The 22,328-nt window shown below is 41.6% G+C and overlaps 1 protein-coding gene across 1 annotated transcript in view; it reads right to left on the minus strand.

The window, feature by feature from the left end:
- Window positions 1-22,328, minus strand: part of TET2 (tet methylcytosine dioxygenase 2) — a 69,963-nt gene that overhangs the window by 14,599 nt on the left and 33,036 nt on the right. Inside the window, exons 2-3 of the mRNA XM_084205017.1 lie at window positions 4,958-8,336; window positions 2,655-2,745 (exon numbers count right to left, since the gene is read on the minus strand). Coding sequence (XP_084061143.1) covers window positions 2,655-2,745; window positions 4,958-8,336 — 3,470 coding nt within the window. The remainder of the gene's footprint in view (window positions 1-2,654; window positions 2,746-4,957; window positions 8,337-22,328) is intronic.

The following is a 22,328-nucleotide window of genomic DNA, read 5'->3' on the forward strand; positions in this document are numbered from 1 at the left end:
CCAGGTGGAGATGTGTGGCAAATGCCACAAAATAAAAAGTGCTGGATGTGTTGAGCCAGTGCCAGGCATTTCCCTGGGATTGCCCACCTGCTGAGCCCAGGAGCACACCAGGGCAGAACCCGCAGTGGCTGCAGTGTTACAGACTGAGCCACCCTGGCCACTTGGCTGCTCCTTGGGCACTGGGCAAACTGCACTTCCATCACCATTTCTGGAATTCTGCCACTCTCACTGCTGTTAACTTTTAATAGCTAAGTGAAGGGACTCACTAAATCAGTCTTCTTATTCTTTGCCTTCACTGACAGAGTAATCAAGGTATATTCCTGTTATGCAGCCATTTAGTGATGCCTTAAGGACTTTTGACCCTTTTTCCTTTTATTTTGGCACTAAAATCTTGGTGACATATTTAAGGGCCAGTAGCTGTATTTAAATTTTTGTCCTGTAAAGGAAATGAAAAAATGCTTATTTTTAGATGTGATCTCGTTGTGAAGTTTCAGTATCACAGGAAATTACACAAACAAAATAAAGTTATACTACACATGTTCTGCAGGCAACTGTTAGGTCACTTTTTCCTGCTTAGGCTTGGATATTAGTATTTATTTGTTTCTTTAATTAACCACATTCAAAAAAACATTTTTAAATCTTAACACTTTCTGTCAGTTTTCTAATCTGGATTGCAGGACAATTGTGTGGATGCCTCTATAGAAATATGTTGTACATTACACACTGGAAATTAAATGGACTTCGTCCCAAGTATTTCAACTGTCAGAAAGGAATTAGTGCCTGATGTTTGTCATGCTTGCTTTCAGGCCAAAGCTGATTGGCTTTAAAACTAGAGCAAATCTCACTGAGCATAAAGCAGGAATTGGGAGAAGTAAGAGGTAAAATGTCTGTATCCACTATGGATTCTGCACGAAATTAGTTCTGGCGTAGCTAAAATACTAATTGTAAGTCTAAATCCAAATCCTGGCTTCTTTAGCAGTGCTGATACCTTAACAGTCAATCCATATGCATGGGAAGCCAGGTTAAAAGTGCTAGAGTGAAGGGTTTGGGGTTTTTTTACTTAGGGATACAAAATTAACTAATGAGTTTTGGAGTTCTTCAGTCAGAGAATTTCATAGTTCATACCATACAGTTGAACACTAGCCATTGCTCAAGTGGCTGCTGCTATACTCTGTTGAACCTGGCTGATTAGTTGCACATTACCTATGATATCTCCTAATTTCCTTCTGCCAACATGAAATGAAATTAAATTCAGAAAAGAAAAGGAAAAATGTTAGGTCAATATTAAAATGAAAAATTTCTTTCCAACATAAAAAATCAGAAAAAAATTTCATCTCTATAATTGACATTACAACATGAATGACTTTCCTCTTTTATTTATTATTTGTAAATACTAAAGAACCAGGTGATGAGAGCTTTGGAGATAAGAGATGGTAAAGAATTTCCTCAGAGAATCAGTGTTCACTCTCCCTTCCCAGAAGGAAGCTGATTTGTGTAGTTTACATTCACTCAAGCTGCTCCCAAAGCTGAAAATTACTGGGGCAAGACATGCACAAGAGGCGCTAAGAAAGAGAAAGCACCTTAGGATTTAATCTGAAGGGTTTAATAGGCTACAAGTGCCCCATGGTTGTGCAGTGATGAGCACAAGCTAACAGACCTTGCTAAGTAATGGTGCTCCTTAGCTCAGACCCAGCACTGCAATAATGCCCACTTGCTTTTGGTTCTGCAACTAGCTGGAGCTTCACTGCTGTTCTGGAGTCCAGATTTTTTAGGTACTAATAAACCAAATTCCCATCTGTCTCTGACTTAACTGAATAGTTTTTCTTTTGCTTCTTTGTTCAGGGGGAACTGAATTCCCAGGTACCTTTAAAAATCTGGTCATTATTGGTTACAAGTAATGCAGAATTCACAGCGCAGAAGTCACTTTTGTGACAGCTTTTAATTTGTGTATCTTAGGTAGGCTGGTGGGGTTTGTGCTTACTCATATTTTTAAACAGCACATGTCATATATCTTTTCTGTGCCTTTAAAAATTCCTGGTTTGGTTAGCATTGATGTAATAAATACACCACAGGATGCAACATGATGAGAGAGGATTGTCCATAATCAAGATAAGACTGGGTTTGTGCAATACTCCAAGGCAGGGGAATGTTTTTTCACAACACTACTTATCGATTCTTGGGCTGAAATCCCATCCAGCAATTTTGTGGCACTCCTCTGCACATGAATGAATGAGATTTAGACATTTAGTAATTTTGTGAGGGGAAACTAATGCTAAAATTTGGTATTCTGCTCTTCATCCTCCTTCTTCGCTGCATTCTCCTAGCCAGAGGGAACACCAGCTCCATGCCTGCCTTTGCAGCCCCTGCCAGCCGCCTTGCTTGGCAAGCTGCTGAGAACTTGTTCCGGCTTGGGTTTGCTGGCATCTGTCTGCCAGGGCCCAGCCCGTGCCAGCCAGCAGACTATTAGCCCTGTCAAATATTGTGACTCTCTGCTGAATAGCAGGGTGCATAATGTTGGCAACACTGGAGTAGCTGAGCCTACAAGTAATTACTTGATTTGCAGTTGTTTATTTCTTTATGTGCAAAAGCTGGAAAAATTCTGACATCCACAAAAGGATAAAAGTTAATCTGCTCTGTGCCTTTGCACTAATTACCTTTCTTCCATGATTTCTCTAATAGCTGCCACATTAGGACCGGCTCCTAGATGGGTATAGAAGGGACCTTCATCTTTTTCAATAATTTGCTCTGTTTAAAACAAAATAAAGGTTATTACTTTGAAGTTTAATTCTTTCATGTAAAATGTCACATTGCAAAGCTTACCTCTAGCTTGGTAGAAGACTTCTGTATGGGCTGGGGTCAGTTTTCAAACACTTATGTCTAAGGTATGTGCCCACACGGCTTGTACTAAAAATGCAAAGCAATGTCTAATCCGGCAAACAGCTGTGATAGGCACTATGTGCCTTCCCCTAGCACAAACACTTATTCCACATCTCAGGCTCTACACTGACGTTCAAATTGGCATTTTCTGTTATCAGCAAACAATTGTTTCTCCTTCTCCCACTTCCTCCTCTCCCAGTATATAGAAAGGAGGATAAATGGGATAACAGTGGTAAATATTGATATTAGCGAGCTGTATTGTACTTGTTTTTAACAGTGCAGGAACTTACAGCTTGTGAAATTGGCCACTAAGGTTACACAGAGAATTCTTGCCACCCACGGAAAGACTGTGAAATGAAAAAAAAAAAACCCAAGTTTGCTGAAAAAAATCATGCTCAAGGCCAGGTAAAAACCCTTGCATGCCAAGAATGTGGCCTCAGTTTTTTGTGTTTAGGTAGGACCATATCAACAGTCACAATACATGCTGTATGTTTGTATGTTTGGTTTGATACCAGGAAGCAGGCTCCAGCTGTGTGAAAGAAATGGCCAGGCCCTGCTTGGGTTCAGGAGATGGTGGAGCTGTGCTGGCTGATGTCTGAATGCTGACTTGATGCTTTCTGCCATGCTAACTCCACAGGCTGGATGGGTGGTGCTGCTCTTGACAGCCAGCCTCTGGAAGCACGATGAAGGTGTGATATAAATATGAACATGTCAGCGGGGAATGGCTTAATTTAATCTTCTTAAGGACAATATTGATAAGAAAGAGCAATAAACCTATAGATTATGCTGTGGCACTGGGTTCTTCAGAGAGAGTTTCATACCCTTGTGTTTCCTACTGTCTGCTAGGACTGAAGAATGAAAAAGTAAATGGAGGATAAGTTCTTAAGTTTGCTTTGTGGTTTCAGTATGAAAAAAAAAAAAGTGAGGATAAGGAAATAAGTGCCAGAAAAACTTGTGCTAACTATATGAAAGAAACAATATTTAAAAACCCCCCAAAATGACAACTGTATTTTCGAAAAAAAACTATCTTTTGAAGGTTGTTTCTTATCAAAGAAGGAAGAGCAAGGAAGTGGCTTCCAGAGTTCTTCCTGGGAGCTCTAGAAATACACTATTTCCTGTTTTTGTTCCCACATACCATTTCTGAGACACAGCCCCAACATTCAGAAAGGCAAAAAGGTCCATTTTGCGTTATGGAGGAGCATTGATTCCACTTTCCTTTTTTATAGTTGATACAAAATCCTAGCAACTGAAACTGTAACAAGGATTTTTATTTTCTTCTTCTAACTTTTGATGCTGAACGTTTTGTCTCAGCCTGAATAGTTTATGCAGTAAAGTCTGAAAGTGCCTGTTACACTTGGCTATGTGCAGTGTCAGTAGTGTATGAAAGCTTGGGCTAGGGGACCATGCCAGTCACTCTGCTTCCCTCTGCTCTATTTTTTCAGCCCTTGAAGACAGGGTTTGCCATCAAGCAACAACAAGGGTCTCCCCACTGCTATTTTTGGTGCTGCTTGTGTAGCTTCTCTATGAAACTGTGGATTTCTTTAGCCTTATAGGAGACAAATGCCTGAAAAGGAGGATAAATTCTTGCAATAAGTGAGGAATAATCTGACATCTGTTTTTTCTTAGGCTTTACTAAGGGAAACTTCAGCAATTTCACTGTTAGAGCAAAAAATGGCCATAAGGCTCTAAAGTTTTGGAGCAGGATAGTTTTTTTAAAAGCTGTATCTAACTTTGACAAATAAATTAGGTCATAAAGTTATGACCTATTTTTTATCACTATGTTGTTGTTACATGTCTGCTGCTCAAGGAGAATGGATCTGAAGCCACAAGCATTCTGACTGAAAAATCAAATAGGTAGTTGCTTTATGAAATAATGAGAAAGGGGCCTTGTGTAGGGTTGATAAGTGCAGTAGGCATAAATGTGTAAAATCCCAGTTTTATAAGTCTTCACTAATTACTGTTCTTTAAAAACCCCAAACAAATCTTCCAACAAAAACATCCAGCTAACCCTGTGATCCCAACTTGAAGGCTCATTTCCTTCCTGTGAACTATTATGTTTTTAGTACATCTCAGCACTTACCAACACAGCTGCAAGATGGGAAATCATACTGGGTTTTGGCAGGTGTGTCCAATAAATTTTTTACAGGCGTATCCAATAACTTGGAAGGTGAGTCTAAAAAATTATTGAGAACAGTTCCAGCTGTTCTTTTGGTCGGGGTTTTCTCAGCAGACAAGTTTGCTTGCTGATCTAAGATTGGGGTTTGAGTGTCAAAATCCGCAGCACTGGTATTTCGTGAGAGGATGGTAATAGGGCCTGCTGTTTCAACCTTCACATGTTTGGGTGATTTGAGAGTAAAAGTCTTATGATCAAACAGTGATTTGACCTGTATCTGTTTTAGCTGCTGCTCCATTGTCTCAATGATACTCTTTTGTTGCATGTTCTCACAGCCAAAGTGCTGATTCTCTTGTTTAATTGTTTTTTTCCACATTTTGTTTTCCAGCTGTCCAGCTGATGGGCGCATGCAGACGTTAGACTTTGTGCCAGCCTCAATTTTTATAGGCTTGCGTGCTGCACTGGGACCAATCTCAGTTTTGGGTTGCTGGTATGCTTGTTGCTCCTGTTTTTGCAAAAGATGCCACCGCAGAGCAGCATGCTTTTGAAAATCCTTAGGGGTCTGGGACTGCAAATGACAGCCTCTCTGCTCTTGGGCGTGGGGGGCAGTTTGGCCATGTGGTAAGTACTGCTGAGGGATCTGTGGAGCTTGTTTGCTCGGGAGGTCTTGGTTCAGACTAGCACCATAGCCCTGTGAGGGCTGGAGGGGTGGCAATTGCAGAACTGAGGCTTGTTGTGTCTGTTGATCTTGTTCTTGAAAACAATGATTCACATCTTGCTTCGCGGTCAAGTTATTTGAAAAATACTGCACGTGCTGCAAGTCCTGCATTTTGTTGGCTCCAAAGTGTTCCATATTTGCGGCGTTCCCTTTCTTCTCGGAAATCAGGTGTCTGTTGTTTGGGCAAGGGTGCTGGAGACTGGCATTTGCCTTCTGAGTGTAAAGGGGAGCTTTGCTGTTCATGGTCTGTACCTGCTCCGGGCCTAGCTGAGGGTTAGGCAGTGGGAATGCAGCTGATTTAGTGTACTTACTCCCAGTTTGGAAACATTCATCTGCTTTAAGTTGATTGAAGGATGTCCTGTCCAAAGGCTGCTCAGCATTGCTTTGGGCGTGGGGTACGGCTTGGGACAGGCCTTTAGTTTTCATATGTGGAGCCTGCTGCTGATTTGGGGTTAGCTGTGGACTGCATGGCAGTTGCACTGGATGTGCCTGTTTTTGCAGCATCTGTTGCAAGATGTGTGAATGCAGGAATTGCCCGTTTTCTCCTGGTTGGGGATTCAAGTGCTGCTGTTTCAAGGGGGCCCCTAAAGGCTGTTCAGCTTGTTCTGATCTTGGCTGGAAATGGAGCTGCTGTGAAGGGTGTTGCTGCACTTTGGACTTGAGAAGGGAATCCACCTTTGTGAGCTGTGGCTGTGGTGAGTGTTTCTGGAACGGCAGCTGCTGGTCAGCTGGGGGATGCGGCTGCAGCTGGGAGCTCTCGCTTTTGTACAGCAGAGGAAATTGTTCCTGTTGCATTATCTTCTGGCTCTGGGCCTGTCCTGAAGGCCCCTTTAATGAATCAGGACTTCCAGCATATTGTTTTGTATAAACTGTTTGGGCTGTGCTTGCCTGGTACTGAAGAATTGACCGCAATAATGCTTCGCTGGGCTTCTGGGGAGGCTCTCCCTGGTGGAACTGGGTGGAAACCAGTTCTATCCAGGCTGGTTTTGAATAATGTTGAGCCTGTTGTACAGGCTCTTTCACTTGGTCCTTTTCTTTGTCAGGAGTCTCAGGTTCTCTCTGTCCTGGGAAATGCTGATAGTGTTGTTGCAGCTCACCCTCATTTCTGTGTGCATGCAGGTTTTGGAGGGGAGATTCTGACGCCAGCGTCTCTCCTTCGGGGCGCTGCGGAATTGAGGCGGCCACAGCAGCTTGCGGGTTGCTTTCACTGACATCTTGTGACATTTGTGCCTGTTGCAGAAGGCTCTGCTGAGGTTGAAGTTGTTGTTGGCTGAGGCTGGGACTTTCTGACATTGGTCCCTCATGTTGCCCTTCATTTTTTATCTCCCCAGGAAGAGTTTCATCACACCTGTTGTCATAGGAGTGGTGTCCTTCTCGCACCGCGGCAGACAGTGCACTATTCATTTCTGGAGCAGGAGCAGTGGAGGAATCTTTGTGAAACGTTGAGTTCTGTGTAAAGAAAGCACCATTATTTTCTGCTTGCTCAGAGTACCTTTCCAGAGTAGTGCTCTGAGCTTGCAGGTTACTGCTGGAACTTAGAGAGAGGTCTTGGTTTGGAATCTGCCCTATGCTTCCATGAATATTACTGTTTCCTACAGGTAACTGGTGAGTATCATAGCCTGGAATCTGTTGCTGTAGCTGTAGATCTGGTTTCTGAAGTGAACAGCTACCTGGCAATACAGGTGGTTTACTGGAGTCTTTTGTGTTGTAGACCTCAGTAACCACTACAGCTGGCACTTGAGGCAGCTCAGAGTTTGAGGTCTGTGGGGAAGTGATCTGCCCTGAGGTATGGGATGAATGTGTTGTCTCATAGGACAACTCATTAGTAGCCTGACTGGTAATGGCATTGATATGAGATGTGTTCTTCTGCATTGCTATGGAAACATGTTCTGGATAATATTGAGACAGTGTTTTCTCCAGGAGTTCACCATGCATGCTTTCCATGGAAGAGGCAGAAACTGTAGCACCATTAGGCATTGGCACTGCCTTGTTCTTAAGTAGTAAGACAATGTCCCTGTTATGGCAATGAATATTTTCCTGCTCCTGCTCATCCTGAATCAGAAGGTCATGAGGGTTTTCTGAACCAACGCTGTTGTATCTTGTAGACGGTATCAAATCTGAAGCTTCATTTTCTTGTCTTTTAAAACTCTCAGCTTTCTTCTCACTGTAACAATTGGAGACACTTGGTTTTCCACTATTATCCTCTGGCTCAGCTTTTTCTCCATTTATCTCTTTATCTTGTTTCACTTTCTTGCTCTCATGAAGTCCATACAGAGAGGGCTCACTAAAAGTGCGTTTGATCCCACCATTTTGCATATATTTGGAATATACTTTTTTTTCTTGTAAAAGGTCTGGGCTAACACGATTGTTTGGACTTCCCTTCGGGTGGGGCACTCCAAAGTTGCTTTTATTGAATAGTGGCTTATGGTCTCCATTTACCTCCACTTCAGACCTCTCTGTTGCTGGACTCCCATTCTGTAGCTTCACTGCAGAAGGCTCTGCCTGGCAGACGTGAGAAGACTGTGGTATTAGAAATGGACTCAATCTATTGCCGTCAACATGGTTGGTTCTGTCCTGTTCCATCTGGCCTGCTTTGAGGCCATCCACAAGGCTACCCTCTGAACGTATCTAAAAGAGAAAAGAAACAGGAGAGAAATCTAAGTCAGTTTTAGTTTCCATTGAAGGCCAGCCAGTAACTGGCAATTCCTGCAGCACCCCTTGCCCTGACCAGCTCCCACACACAGCGTGAGCCTGCAAGCACACCTGAGGGGTGTTTCACTATCCTAGTGCTTCTTGCACCCCCAGGTCTCCCTTTTTCTAAAAGGTTTGTTCTTCAAGATAAAAAGAGAATAAAAATACAGAGTGACTTCCTTACCCCCATTTAACGCACAAGAAGATATTTTACCAGAAGAAATCTCTCATAATGGGGCAGAAAGTATTCTCTGCTTTTGAATTATTTGCATAGACTCCTCTGTCATCACATTTTGCCCTTGGTAAGGCAGAAAGTCATGTTGAAACCGTGGTTCCCAGACTTGGTGCTAATCCTGTAATTTGATCAAGTGTGCTAAACCTCTTTTGTCTGACTTGAAGGAGTGTTGCCACCAAGTTTCCAATTAGAGGGGAAAACATTTTTTTTCTGTCCTCAGCTGTCTGACAGGGTCTTTTAAAACTGGCATTCCTGAAGACCACGCAAGTGTCACAATACACAAGACAAAGCCATACTTCACTACTGTCCACAGGAACTCTAACAGTTCATCAGCAGATCAGTAAAGCTGACAGAAATAAGAGTGATTTTTGAAAGGTTTGATAGAAATGCTTTTTTCCAGGTATCAATATCCTTTCAAATTTACATATAGACATTAAGCATGGATTAAACCATGCTTTGGGTTTTGAATTGAGCTCTGAAGCTGTGTAGTTAGGATTTTTTCTTCTTTGTTGGAATGGGAAATCCCATTTTCTCATATACTCCTTATTTACAAAGTGAAGTTTTTAGCTGGATAAAAGTACTAACAATGTGCAGTAAGCAAATTCCATACAATGACAAGCTAATCCTGTTCACATGCATCTTCCCAGAATTCACAGACCTAGTTAACATAGATAAAGCCCTTGTTTGACTCTGCTCATAATTTATTCTTTGTTGGTTTATGGTTCTCAACCAGTTACAAATGACAAAAAGCAGACTGATAGTGGGTCTTACAGATTTGAAGTTGCACGGAGAAAATTTGGATATATGCATGTCTATTCTGAAGCTTTTATTTTTGGTTTACATAAAGGAGAATCTGAAGGGTTCTCCATTACCAGGTCAGTTCTGCCTGGACTGCAGAGTCAGGAGAAGCATGACATGGGGCTGGTATTGCCACTACGTAGGAAGAACTATTATACTGAAAAAATTCTCCTATCATGGTTGCTCTGCTTATGTATTTATCCTACATTAATATTTTTAATGTTATTAAAATGTAATTTAAAATGTTATTTAAATGTAATTTATATCGTTTTCAGTACAGTATTGTCTTACTCAGTTTAGTAATGTGATTCTAAAATGCTTTAATAAGTAATATTAATTCATTAAATACATTGCATCCAGCAGAATTCTCTCTGCTGGCAGCTCTGATTTCAGTAGCAGGACAATTCAAATGTACACTTTCACCAGCAAACACCTATATGATAACTTGTATTCATTTCCTCTGAATGCCAGACTTGTTTTTAGATTTACTTTTGACCACCTGAAGTTTGGTTTTTTTTTTTCTTCTTCCTTTACTCAGTTAATGGGTTTTTTTAATGACAGAAGTAGAGAAGTTCTCGCTGCAAGTAATGATACTTTAAAAAAGATTTTTTGCAGGGAAAGCTAAGAACAGGGAGATGGAAAAATATGTTTATCAGTCTTGCCTGGGTTTTTTTAACATGGTAGTGTAGGCTTATTCCCTTCTAGAGGTATTTCCCACCCTAGCTTTATAGTACCACAAGACTTGAGCCTTTGCAGCTTTCCAGGGAGATGATGTTCCATGCTTAGCAGAAAGCTGTGTGGAGAGGATTCCTCTGATGTGTCATTCTAGGCCAGGCAGCAGAATGATGCTCCCAAAATGTCTCAAAAATAAAATGCCAGACTAATTTAGAAGCCATACTTTGTCTTCAAACCTTTCATTCCTAAAAACTGCAGGTGAAGCACAGACATGAGTGTATAGGCTGCTGCATTTTGTGAGTATGAAATGAAATGAAGGTCACCATAGTGATTAACACCAAGCTGTCAAGCTGCTTCTAAAAGATTTATTTCTTTAAAAGAAAGTTTTAGTCTGTGTGACTAAGCTGTGAGAAACTTTGTCTGGCCCTCAAAATCTGCCTTGCGGCTTTTTTTCTGGTGTACCTTGTGGGTTGCAATCAAATTCCTTCTGGGAATTCCCAGGCAATCTTTCTTCTCAGCTCCTTACTATCTATCAGATAAACCCACCATTTTCTTTAGAAGTGGGGGCTCCCTGATTTTTTTAAACTTAGGTTGGAAACTCCTCAAAGGAGCACATCTGTGGCCAGAAAAGAGTCTTAGATTCATGCTGTTCTCAAAACCCACCAGGTTATCTTGTGAGATGAATTATTGTTCATGGCATTCTCAAAGATCTCATGGTATTTCCCCCAAATTCTGACCACTTTCAGTGTAAAAGGGACTGGTGTTAGACATTGCAAAAAACATGAAAATCATGTGGTTCTTCAAAATACAAAGTTAATTCATGCATTAAGAGTGCCAGATTTGCATTCTTTTAAATACATCTAGGATAGGGGTAACTTTGCATTATACTTCTTTCTCTCACTGTCTACATTCAAGTTATTCACTGTCCTCCAGTCACACCTAAGTAAAAATCTTCCTAAAGCAACTACAAATCACAGCAAATGTAAAGTAATGTAATTGGTAATGTCGAACTGGCAAAAAATAAATGTCCACGATATTTTTATTACTGGTTTTAACTGGGACACTATGATGTAGTATTCCTACTTGCTTGCATCTTAAAAAGTCTTTGTGGTTGTCCTTACAATCATTGTGGGGTGAAGTCTCTACCTCTCAAATCTACCTTCCCCCAAGTGCAGCAGTTAGTCTTTTTAGTCTTTCCCATAGCTGTATTTTATCCAGACCATTTAAAAGCTCCACATATTTTCTTCAGCTATAATTCATTAAAAATTCAAGTCACATCATCAGCATCTGTGAAACAATTACTGCATCTAGGACTGACTCTGCAGTCTAATCCATCATAATTATGACTGGCCTCTTTGAAGATGCCACGATGCATGACTTAAATATAGCACATTACTGTGCAAATGGATCAGCATCTCATCTCACCAATATGCATTCAAGTTAGAATTCAGACTACCACTGTTTGACTTTTTCAGATGCAATCGATGTAAGTACATTTATTTCTTGCCGCGCACAGGGCACAAACTGGAGACTAGGCACTGAATGAGAGCCTGAGATTTTTTGTTGTTTGTTTTATGGACAAATTTGGCATATTCCTGCCACTTCTTATCAGTGTACTGTGGAAGGTGTGTTACAAGCAGGGCAGACATTTCTGCAGCAACAGAAGTTGTGTCATTTTCTTTCACAGAAAATCTGTCTTTTGTTTTTGCCAGTTCTGGAGGTTCATAGCTTATTTTCTATAGCACCTGTATCTGGGGAGTTTGTGAATGCAAAGTAGCTCAGATGAATGAATGAATAAATACACCCACTGCAGGGGAGTACAATCTTCAGCAAAACTGGGCAAGATTCCCAGGAGAAAAAGTAGGTGGGGGAATAGCTGTGGTAGAGCACTCACAGACGCAAAAGGACCAAAAGGTGGGATGTCAGATGGGTTTTTTCCCCTTCAAAGGTTAGCCAAGATAGACATTTATCTCCCCAGAGTTTTTTTTCCCCAGCAGAAATACACATCCTCAGATCAAAGCCTCAGCTGACTTGTGCTCAACTGATAATTGGTATGAGACTTGGGAAAGCAGAAGTCAGATACCCAGAAGCTTGTTGATGGCTCACTGGGTTGTTCCTGGGGTGTTGCCACAGCCTCCATCCTGCTGGCACCCTTCTGCCACTGCCAGATGGCACAGAGGTCTAAGTTGCTCCCAGACAAGAAACCCCTCTAGCACTTTCTCAACAGGAGGTGAATTTGCCCATATGCCTTGCCAAACTTCAGTTTGGTAAGTTGTACTTGCTGCTTACGCTCTCCTGCTTCTTCTCGTCTGTGTACAGTAGGTGGCTTCACTTGTAGCTGCGTATCCTTATGTGCTGTTGTGCAGTTGCATCTCTCCTCTGAAGCTCATGCATCTAGCAAAGAGTTCTAAATACTGAACTTCCAACATGTGAAAAAGCTCCTGAAGTTAGGGGTTTGGGTTTTTTCCTATTTCACTAAGAAATGAAAATTTGAGAAGAGGCACAAGTGGTTATTACTTAGGTAAGGGCACTCATGCATGACATTGTCAGAAAGCTCAATTTCTGTTCTAAAACCTGAAACCTTCTGGACTTGCATATGTGTAAAATTCTTTCTGATTAACCCTATGACAAAGCTTTCTCTTCTTTAACATTGGAACAAGATGTGTAAGCAGTTACAATGATGCTTAACACCAGGATTTGATATTATGGGTTGTGATTCCCTGGCCTAGCTAAAGAGCAGTTGCTGCAGCTGTGCCCTCAGTTAACACCTGTAAGCAACTGCCAGTGTCCCTAGAGGAGAAAAGACGTGCAGTAAACTCAGATGGCAAAGGGGTGATGTAAGACATCAAAGCTCCTTATTAGTGAGACATTTCCATTATTGCTGGGATAAAAAGTTGAACACGTGTGTTATAGTTTAAGGATTTCTTATGTGTTTTGCACTTAAGGTACTGTAGTTTATATACAGAGAAACAACATGAGCTTCCACATGGAAACTTAGAAGACAGGCAAGACCAGGACAGATTCGAGAGAGATTGCATTCATACCCAAGGGGAACTGAGGCTTAAAACCCTACAACATCCCCTAAGGATTTGCTCTGCTCCTTACCAGCAGCACTGCTGTGCTGCCCCACTACATATGTGATGGTGGAGGAAAACACAGTGAAACTTCAAGGCAGATGTAAAGGAAGCCCCAGAATGACAAGGACACTCTGCTGTTAGCTGAGCTCTATGGCTTACAATAGGGTCCCTTTGCACTATATTCAACTGTCTCTTCATTTGGATAGTTTATTTATTTAGGGCATTAGCAATGCTTTGGTAAAAACTTGAGTAAGGATGCCATGCCTTGTCTGTCCCTTGAAGTTTTTTAGTTAAAGCTGTATTTTTTCCTAAAATATGCATATTGCTTTCTTATTGTAGCTTTATAGAGCAGTTAAGGGGTTAATCTAGAAACTCCTCAATGACACTGTGACTGTATTCTGCAGAAGGTCATATTACATGAATATAATTGTCTTCTCTCGCATTTATATCTACGATAATCTGTGTCAAACAAAAGAAAATGTGGGATGGATAAAACTTGTTACCTAATTTATAGCTAATTTATCCTTAATTTACAGGGAAAATGGTGACTAGTGAATATACATATAAGCAGACATACAGGAATGAAGAGCATGGGATTTGTGACATATGAGGATTAATAATTCATTAAATCTTCTCCAAGGCAGACGCTTCAAAATTCATGCATTTTTAAAATCAACCAGTGCTAAACCCCCCTCAATTTACTGACACCAGTTCCTGCATTTCAGTGATACAATGATCTAATTTCAAAAGCACTTGAATCAATTTGATTTTTCACCTTAATACAGAGGGCGTGATAGTAAAGCTAAATGGTGATTTCCACTTGCTACATTATATAACCATCAACAAGACCGGGTACTGTGTAATTTCTACCCAGATGTGAAAAATTTTACTATTCTAACAACTGCATAAAATCAAGGGAAGTAAAAATTAAATGCCTCTACAATATGGGTGGAAAAAACCAATTATGCAAAGGAAATGAATTCAGGATTATAAAATATGAGTAAACAGAAATTATAATGTTGCATCACACAGCTCTCCAGTTCCCATTTTTTGTGATTTGTGTTCCATACAAACTTGGTACCTAATTGTACTATGTAGCACCTCTAGGAAAACACCACAGCTCCCAAAATAGTTGCTTTAAATGCCACCATGGTATGACCAGATTAGAAATGTTTCCCTAAAGGTCAAACTTCAGAACCAGGTTGAATTTAAGAAACAGAAGGACCCTCCCTCTGCAATAACTGGATCATTCAAGGTGAGGTTGGCATCTATGTCAGTTCTTGCCAGTTATGAGCTCTTTTCCTTAGTTTAGGTTTGGAGTATGGTGGATCCAGGTAGTTTGTATGGACAGGCCATTCCACAGTGCTGCATTGCTCCCCAGGTTAGCTTTTTGGTACTACCTTGGGTGCTGGGATGCCAACATATTCTAAGACCACTATCGCTCAGTTTCTTGAGCACCACCCTGACTGTTAGATGTCTTTAACAAATACAGGGAAGCTGAACTAAAGCACCCTTTCACCTTTATTGGTTTTTTGAGAGTCTTTGTATCCGACAGAAAGAGTTATAGCCTTAAATCTCAGGGGTGCTCAAATAAGTGTGTGTAGAGTGACATGCTTTTGCATAATGAGAAAATTCTCTGTGAAGTCTGGGCCAGCAAAATTATTTCAAATTGTGACCCACACAGGACATAATTCAGTAATTCCCCCGTGCCTCTGAATTAAATGCTGGCAAAGATGTTTGGGTTGGAAAACAGAACTGTCTCTTTTTCTTCATCTCAGTCCATTATCCTTGGCTAGGTGTGCTGAGCAGTGGTAATCAGGTGCCCAACTGGTGCTTTGACCCGTTTTTGATGTCTGGAGAAAGGATGTTATCTGAGGGATGATTTTCCTCTCAGTACTTCAGCTACTCCATGTGTCAAATAGCAATGGTGATATAGGCTGCTGATTAAAATCAGCTCCCTGAGAGCAACAGCTGACTTCTCTTGCTTCTTCTGGCCAAGCTCTGCAGCGCAGTCTCTTGTGAGCACGCCAGGATAAGCAAGCGTTGGTGGCTGAACCATTCCTCAAGGCACACTTGATGTTATCAACCTGCTGTTTAGGGAGGGTTACCGAGAGGTCACTGTCATCATTATCTTCCACTTTCTGTGATCTTTGTCCATTTGGCTTCAGACCTGGATATAGCACGGATTTCTTGGGTTGATGACTTCCTAGCACCAGTCAAAGGTCATTTATCCATGATGATTTCATCACAGCTTTTGGCAGAGTGAAAAACCACTGGATGGAAAAAAGAAACACTGGCAAGCTAAAAATTTCAAGGTTTCATTGTGTTGTGTCAGTAATATTAGAAAATAGACGTATGAGCGGAAGAACTGATAGAAGATAATAAAACCTTGTGGGCCGCAGTGTCCTCAGAAAACCTATTTACACAGCTCTGGCTTCCATTATCCTTTGAACTTCAAGTAGGAAAACCTGTTGGTCTCACAGTTTTGTTAAAAACAGAATTTTTTACAAAATTAACTTGTCTTAAATTTCTTTTTAAAAGTTAAATGTCATGCTGAGAGGAGAGTGGGGAGAATGCAAAGAGAATGTTGATGGCTCCAAGGTGTACTCTGACTGGTGCTCCTGCATGTCTAGATGGTAAAGCAGAGCTTTCAGCCCTTTCACTGGCCTCACTACAGTAGCCTTTACACCCCTCTACACATTCTTCCTCTGTTTTTCTCATGGCTCTGCCACACCTAGGCTGGGATGTTGTAGTGAACTCAACTTTTGGCTGCTGTGTTTTGAGAAATGAGAGGCAGCCAAAGAGGCAGCTCCCACACTACACAGTGTGCCGTGTGCGTGCCAGTACAGCCAAGGGGCAGGTTCTGGGTATCTCTGCCAGGGCCAGTGAGCCATGAGATACCCTGTGTCCCTGTGAGAGATGCTGCCTGCCCCTGCATGTCCTGCTGGGGCTTCACTTCCATGCAGTGGAGCTGGAGGAGTTGAGCCAAAACAAGGGTACTTGTTTTGGAAACATCTTACAGTGTTTTAATTGTTGCATGATTTAATTTCAAAAAGTGTTTTCATTCCCACCTGTGATTTAGTTTTATTCTTCCGTGCCTTTCACAACTTACAAACCAGACCAGTTGCCCATGAACATATGGGAAAAATAGGTTTGTCAGTGCCCTGTTCCTTGGCTTCAGGGCAACACCAGCCAGACCTGTACCAGTCCACTCCAACCTGTTTTCAAAAGTCTCTGATGATAAGTGTTGCATAATAACACACAGTTACATGCAGTAATTAATCTAACTTATTAGAAAGCTTCTACCATTTAAAACATAACCATAGATCAGCTTATCCCATCTGCCACAGACATGCAGTGCAGTTTTTTTTTCCTTCTGTGCTATGGCTTCTTTCTCACCATGTAACTGAAGACTATCATTAATGCACCCCTCTTAGACAGAATAAACAACCCAGTTCATGACATCCAGTCTCCTCCCTGGGTGGATATATATCCATACCATTTGTTCCCTGACCAAATGCGTGGAGGTCACATAGCAAATCCACAGTCTGTTCTCTGGAAACATTATGCACATGCTACACTCCGCTAGATTTTCTCCAAATTCTGATGCTTGGTATACGAGCAGCTATAATATGTATCTGTATTATTTTCCAAAAACCTGTATGAATTACCTTGACTTTCACCTCAGTAACTAAGCAGTTTTATTCCCTCACTGTATAAATCACACTGAAATCAGCAGAATGGGCTTGTTACTCCTAGCAGAGCTTTATAGAAAAGGTTTTCTTAAAACCTTTCAGTGTGCTCAAGTCTTTGAGCTACTCGCACAAACATATTTTCTGACTTCCACTGTTGCTGAGGCACCACAGAAGATAAGAATCTAATGCATTTTTAGAGGTCTATGAAAAGATGCTCCCTGGAGCTATGGTTGCCATTCAGCTTTTCTGCATTTGTGTGTGGTCTTCAGGAGCAGTTTTCATGTGGGTTATTGCAATCTACACAGAACAATGGCATGGATTATTGGGCTGAAATCCAGATCTGAGAAAACAGTTATAGTTACCTCTCCAGATGTACCAGAGATGGAAGACAAGGTGGTTTTGATGACCAGAGCCAGCTGACAACCTAAGAACAGCTGAGGTCTAATCCTGATAAAAGCAAAACTCTGGGAGAGAAACAAAAGGTGAGCTGGTGCTGCCGTACCACAGTTCTAAGCACACAAGAAAGCTTGGCATGGGTGCTGTTGCTGATAGGTTTGAGATGAAGTTGTGGGACTCTGTTTTCATTTTGAATACTCAATATATAAGCTTGGGAAGAACTTGGTCATTGATCTTCTTAGATGAAAGGGCTCAGGACCCAAACAAATTGTCAGTCAAAAGACCCCAACTACACATCATGGCAGCATTTATTGAGGAGCTGCAGCCTCGCTTCTTAAGCCTGGCTTAAGAAGTTACCATCTGGGCTACAGTATTTTTCTTCCCTTTCTAATTTTAGTTTTATATCCCTTTCCAAGAGAGTTTTTAGGTTTTTCTTTAAAAGACAGCTGTTAATCTTGTTCTGAGGATAAAGTGATAGGGTCCAATTTGTACTTCGACAACTGAGGCTATTTATCAGTTACTTCTTATCTTGTTGTATCCCCGCTTACAAAGGATGTGGGTTTTATGTATAGCCATTTAAAACTTTTTAGTATTTAAGCATAAATGGGCAGTATATGGGAGTTCTATGTATTTTGTGAACAAGAAACATTTAAGAAAACTACTTGAGAAAAAAGATCATTACAAGGATACAGGCTTTTTCCTTTCTGTGGAATATCACTTAGGTATTCCAGGGAAACTGGAAACCAGTCTAGATTTGTGAATGGGATGATTGCTTATAAACACAGCTCTAGCACGAAATTTTCTCCCTTTAACTAAATTAAGACTCGGAATTGCTGTGCTGAGAAACAGTTGGGACCTGAGAACGAGCTGGCATTCCTGCTTTACTTTAATTTCCAGTAATTCAAAGGAACATTGTTTCTCCTGTTTGATTTTTTCCCTTTGTGGCGGGATGCAACATGAAGAGGCAGAAAATTCACTGCTGCCAAGCTAAATGGAGCCAGGGGAACTGGCAGATTGTGATTTAACTCTCACTAAGACTTTTAGACTCCCACAGCTGACACTTGGAAGAGCGGCATTTGAGCGGTCCTGAAGGGAAGTGCAACACTTCTCTCTCTGTCCTTCCTTTTCAAATATTTTCAAAGCTTTGAAAACAGTTGGTTGTTCTTCGTTCTGGCAACTCGCCACTTGCTGCCGGCTCACATCAGTTCATGGTCTTCTGAGGTATCTAGTGGCCTGCATGGATTTGAGAGAGTCTGAAGCTCTAATGAAAGACCTTTGATATTTTGGGATATTTAAGAGACATACAGAAACGGGTGAGTTAAAAGAGCTGTTGTCAGCCTCTGCAAAGCCCACTTCATATTCTCAGTCACGAGATACCATTTCACTAATTGATTATTGTCTGTCCTCAACACAGTCATGCTCTTAGTGCACAAAGAAGCAGTGTGGATGAAAGGCTCACCATTGTAAAGTACACACTCAACTGGATTTAGAAAGCTGGGAACTACAGACAAATCTAAGATATGAGACTACCTTGAATGAAACTCATAAATCATAGCTGAGACTTTTTTCAGCTTAAGTAAACATTTTTCTTACAGACGATGAAAGTTAATGGAAGCCTTTTAAATGCCTCTCTTTAGTCTTCCTAAGAGAACCTAAGCGGGGAAACTCTCCTCAAAAGGGTCAGGTGACTTTTCATTCTTTAAATCCACACCTCTAGCAATGAAGACTTGATCCCACAAGCCCTGCAGAAGTGCTCCTGCCTGGCAAGGTTATGCAGAGTGTTTGCCAGGCTAGTCCTTCAGCCAGCAGCCTCATAGCTGTGGTGGTCTTGAGCTCAGGAATGCAGGTGTAGGAGAGAACGCCCTGCATTGTGTGCTTGAGTTCCCGTAAGCATGTGCGTGTCCTCGTGCGCCAAGTGGATTGCACAGCACAGTCCCTGCTTTTCTTGCCAACACAAACCCATGGTCTCTCTGTCACCCCTGTGCCCCCAGAACACAGCAGGAAGAGAACAGTTTCGGGGGTGAAGCAAGGATGATAGGCAAGGATTAAGATCTGATTTATGCAACTGGTTTTACTCAGAAGAAATACAGTGCAGACTGTGACTGCTAGTGTTACTTCTATACAGCCTCTGGGGGCAATGAACAGCTGCTTTTTCTTAGGAAAAAAAAAAGGCATGGGGAGTTGGGAGAAGAGAGGAGACATCTATCAGGATACTCAATGTCTAATGCAGTCAGTTAAGCTAATATGAATGCCACTGTCAAACGCATATAAGGGTACTTTATCTTTGGTTGTTAACCTTTGAGGGTCAGCCAAGTTGATTATGAGAAAATGAGCTAATAATTTTACTGTGGGAAGGGTGGGAGACAGGGATGAATGGCAAAATTTATCTGCTTATTACACTCCCCAGCAAACAAACCTTCCTAACAGCCTTGTCTAGCTCACAAAAGCTTTCTGCAGAAACAGTGTTTAATAAATGAGATATGTGCCTCAGCTTCCCAAACCAAAATTGTCTTAAAAGTCTTTGATAGGTATTGGTGATTAAGCAAATGTTCTGCATGAGTTGCAGAACATTAGTTGCACCTAAAATTAGAACTGAAAACAAAATGGGGAAAAAAATATCCTGGAGTACCGCAGTTAACCTTTAAAAAAGCATGTGGAGGACTAAAGCAAATCAGGTGAATGCTAGAGATAGAACATGTCCCCATACTGCTGTGCATCAACTGTGCAGCATGACAGAGAGAAATTATGTCACAAAGCTGTTTGGACTCTTATGTTCAGGGTGCTGATGGCTCCAAGCCCATCCTATTTCCTACCTTTTCCCTCTAGCACTTTTAAAGTCCTGTGACTGATAGATCCCAAGAAAACCATGCTCCTCTCTTCAAGCAGAGGGGCCAGCTGAGCATGCAGTATATACAGGGCATGTGTCTGCATCACCCAGCAGAGCCCCAGTCCCATCCTGGAAATTGCTGGGGATCCCAGCAGCTCCCAACCTCCCCCTGCCTGAGCTCCATGCCCCAGCCCTTGGAGCTGTGGAGGCAGAGATATCTTCACAGTTGTTAGATGTTTTCTCATATGCTGCAATATAACCAGGCAGCACAAAAGTCTTAGTCTGCGCTTCAGTTTTTCTGTCTTCATTGAAAAAATTCAATGTCTTGAAAACAGCTGGTACTACTTAATGATCTTTTGGTAACTAAGGCTGATTCCTTTTGTTATGCTCTCTGAAGATTAAATTTTGCTCTGGACTCTATAGCCTGAAGGAGGCTATTGTAAAACAAGATACTCAGAAATCAGCAAAAAGATGTTCGAGCTAAAACAGAACACCAAAACATTTTAACTCTAGTGGTGCTGCTGCCAATGAGTTACAGAAAAGATCCTGAGATTATGCTAAAACCAGTCTGGTATTGTGGGCTAATGGCTGAGAACCTGCTTTGTAGAAATGTGCACAGCCTTGTAGATGAATCAATATTCCATGATATAGAAGATGCTTCTTTGAAGTTTGGTTTTAAATCATGACTTGGTCAAACAGGCTATCATAGAAATAACTAGATGCTGGTATACACTGCTGTTGCTTTAAATTAAAAGAGGGAAATATAAAGCTCAAGAATTGCGGTCCCTTTTACAAGAGACACATTGGGAACAGCCTGTGTCTACCGAATACTGAAAAGCTCAATCAGGATTCCAAAGGAAATTGCTATGAAAGATTAAATATGTGGTCAGCAGTAATAACTCTCCCTCTTTTTGTTGTGTCAGATTGTATTTGTGTTGGAGGAAAGATTGCTGTACTTCAGATAGCAACAAGGAAGAGAGAGAGAGATTTTCCATTACAAGGTTAACAAGAGGAAGTGGATGGGGATGAGGGAATGTGCTCCACAGATCTGCAGGAAGCTGAAGCTGGAGGAAGGCATTGCAGCAGCTAGAGACTGTGGCTAAAAGTTTTGATGACTAAAAACACTGATAATAGTCTTTAGAGATGAAATTACCAAGGACTGCCAACCAACGGTTTTCAAGTTTCCATTGTTAGGATGCCCCTGCAGCACCTGTGGGGATCGACCTGTGAACCCTGGACTCAACGGGCAGTGACTTTTGTTGGGTGTTAATTACAGAGGCTTCCCCCTGGATCTGGCTTGCTAGGAACCTACTGCAGAATTTGCACTGACTTATTTGAAGGTTTAAGCTCATGGTTTGCAGCTATGGCACTCATTTCCAAGTAACTGAAATAACTTTGATTCAAATCAGTGTTTATAGGAACTGGCCCATGCAACCTTCTGACCCCTCCCAGTGCTGAGCAGCTCCATAGGCCTTCCTCATTCTGCCAACTTGCACTGGAGTACCCTCCTCCCATCTAGCCTGGCACCAGCACACACACTGAGATCCCACTTCTTTGAGGCTGTCTCTGGAGAGCCCTCCTGCTCCCCACAGAGTTACTGAATGATGCTAGGGCTTGCATGTGACACCACTTCCTTTCCGCTCCAGCTGGGACAGGGCAGCAGCCTTTGCCAGTTATTTTGCTCATATAGGTCGCAACCTATACAGACGCACAGGCAACTGCAGTAACCAATACATAAAAATGCACACAATGCAGGAAAAACATTTTATAAGCACTTTGAGCATCATTGTTGCCTCTTTCTGTTAAAGCTACACACATGTATTTTGAATACACAGAACCAGGTTAATTAAGGCAAGTACTGCCAACATTATCTTTCAGGAGTAGATTTGCACTTCACACATAAAGACATGAACAGTAACTAGTGCGTGTTATGCTGAACGTAACTGAGTAACATTCCCTGAAGGATTCAGGGTGGCCAGACACTGTCAAACAGTGGCCACAGGCCATGAACTGTGTACAACGTTGAGCGCATAGGACAGGATATAGGGTGTTTTTTCCGACCAGAAGCTCAGGGATGAACTATTCATAGGCATTGTAAAACAAACAGCTAAGCTTTTAAGTTTTAAATGAACTTGCTTGAGTTGAGACTCACTGGGTTTTCAATAAGCTGACTAAAAAGAGGAGCAGCTGTAACAATCTGTTATTGACTTTTTTTCTCATTTGTGA

This window comes from Fringilla coelebs, assembly GCF_963513975.1.
Source record: "Fringilla coelebs genome assembly, chromosome: 4".
NCBI classification, from domain to species: Eukaryota; Metazoa; Chordata; class Aves; order Passeriformes; family Fringillidae; genus Fringilla; species Fringilla coelebs.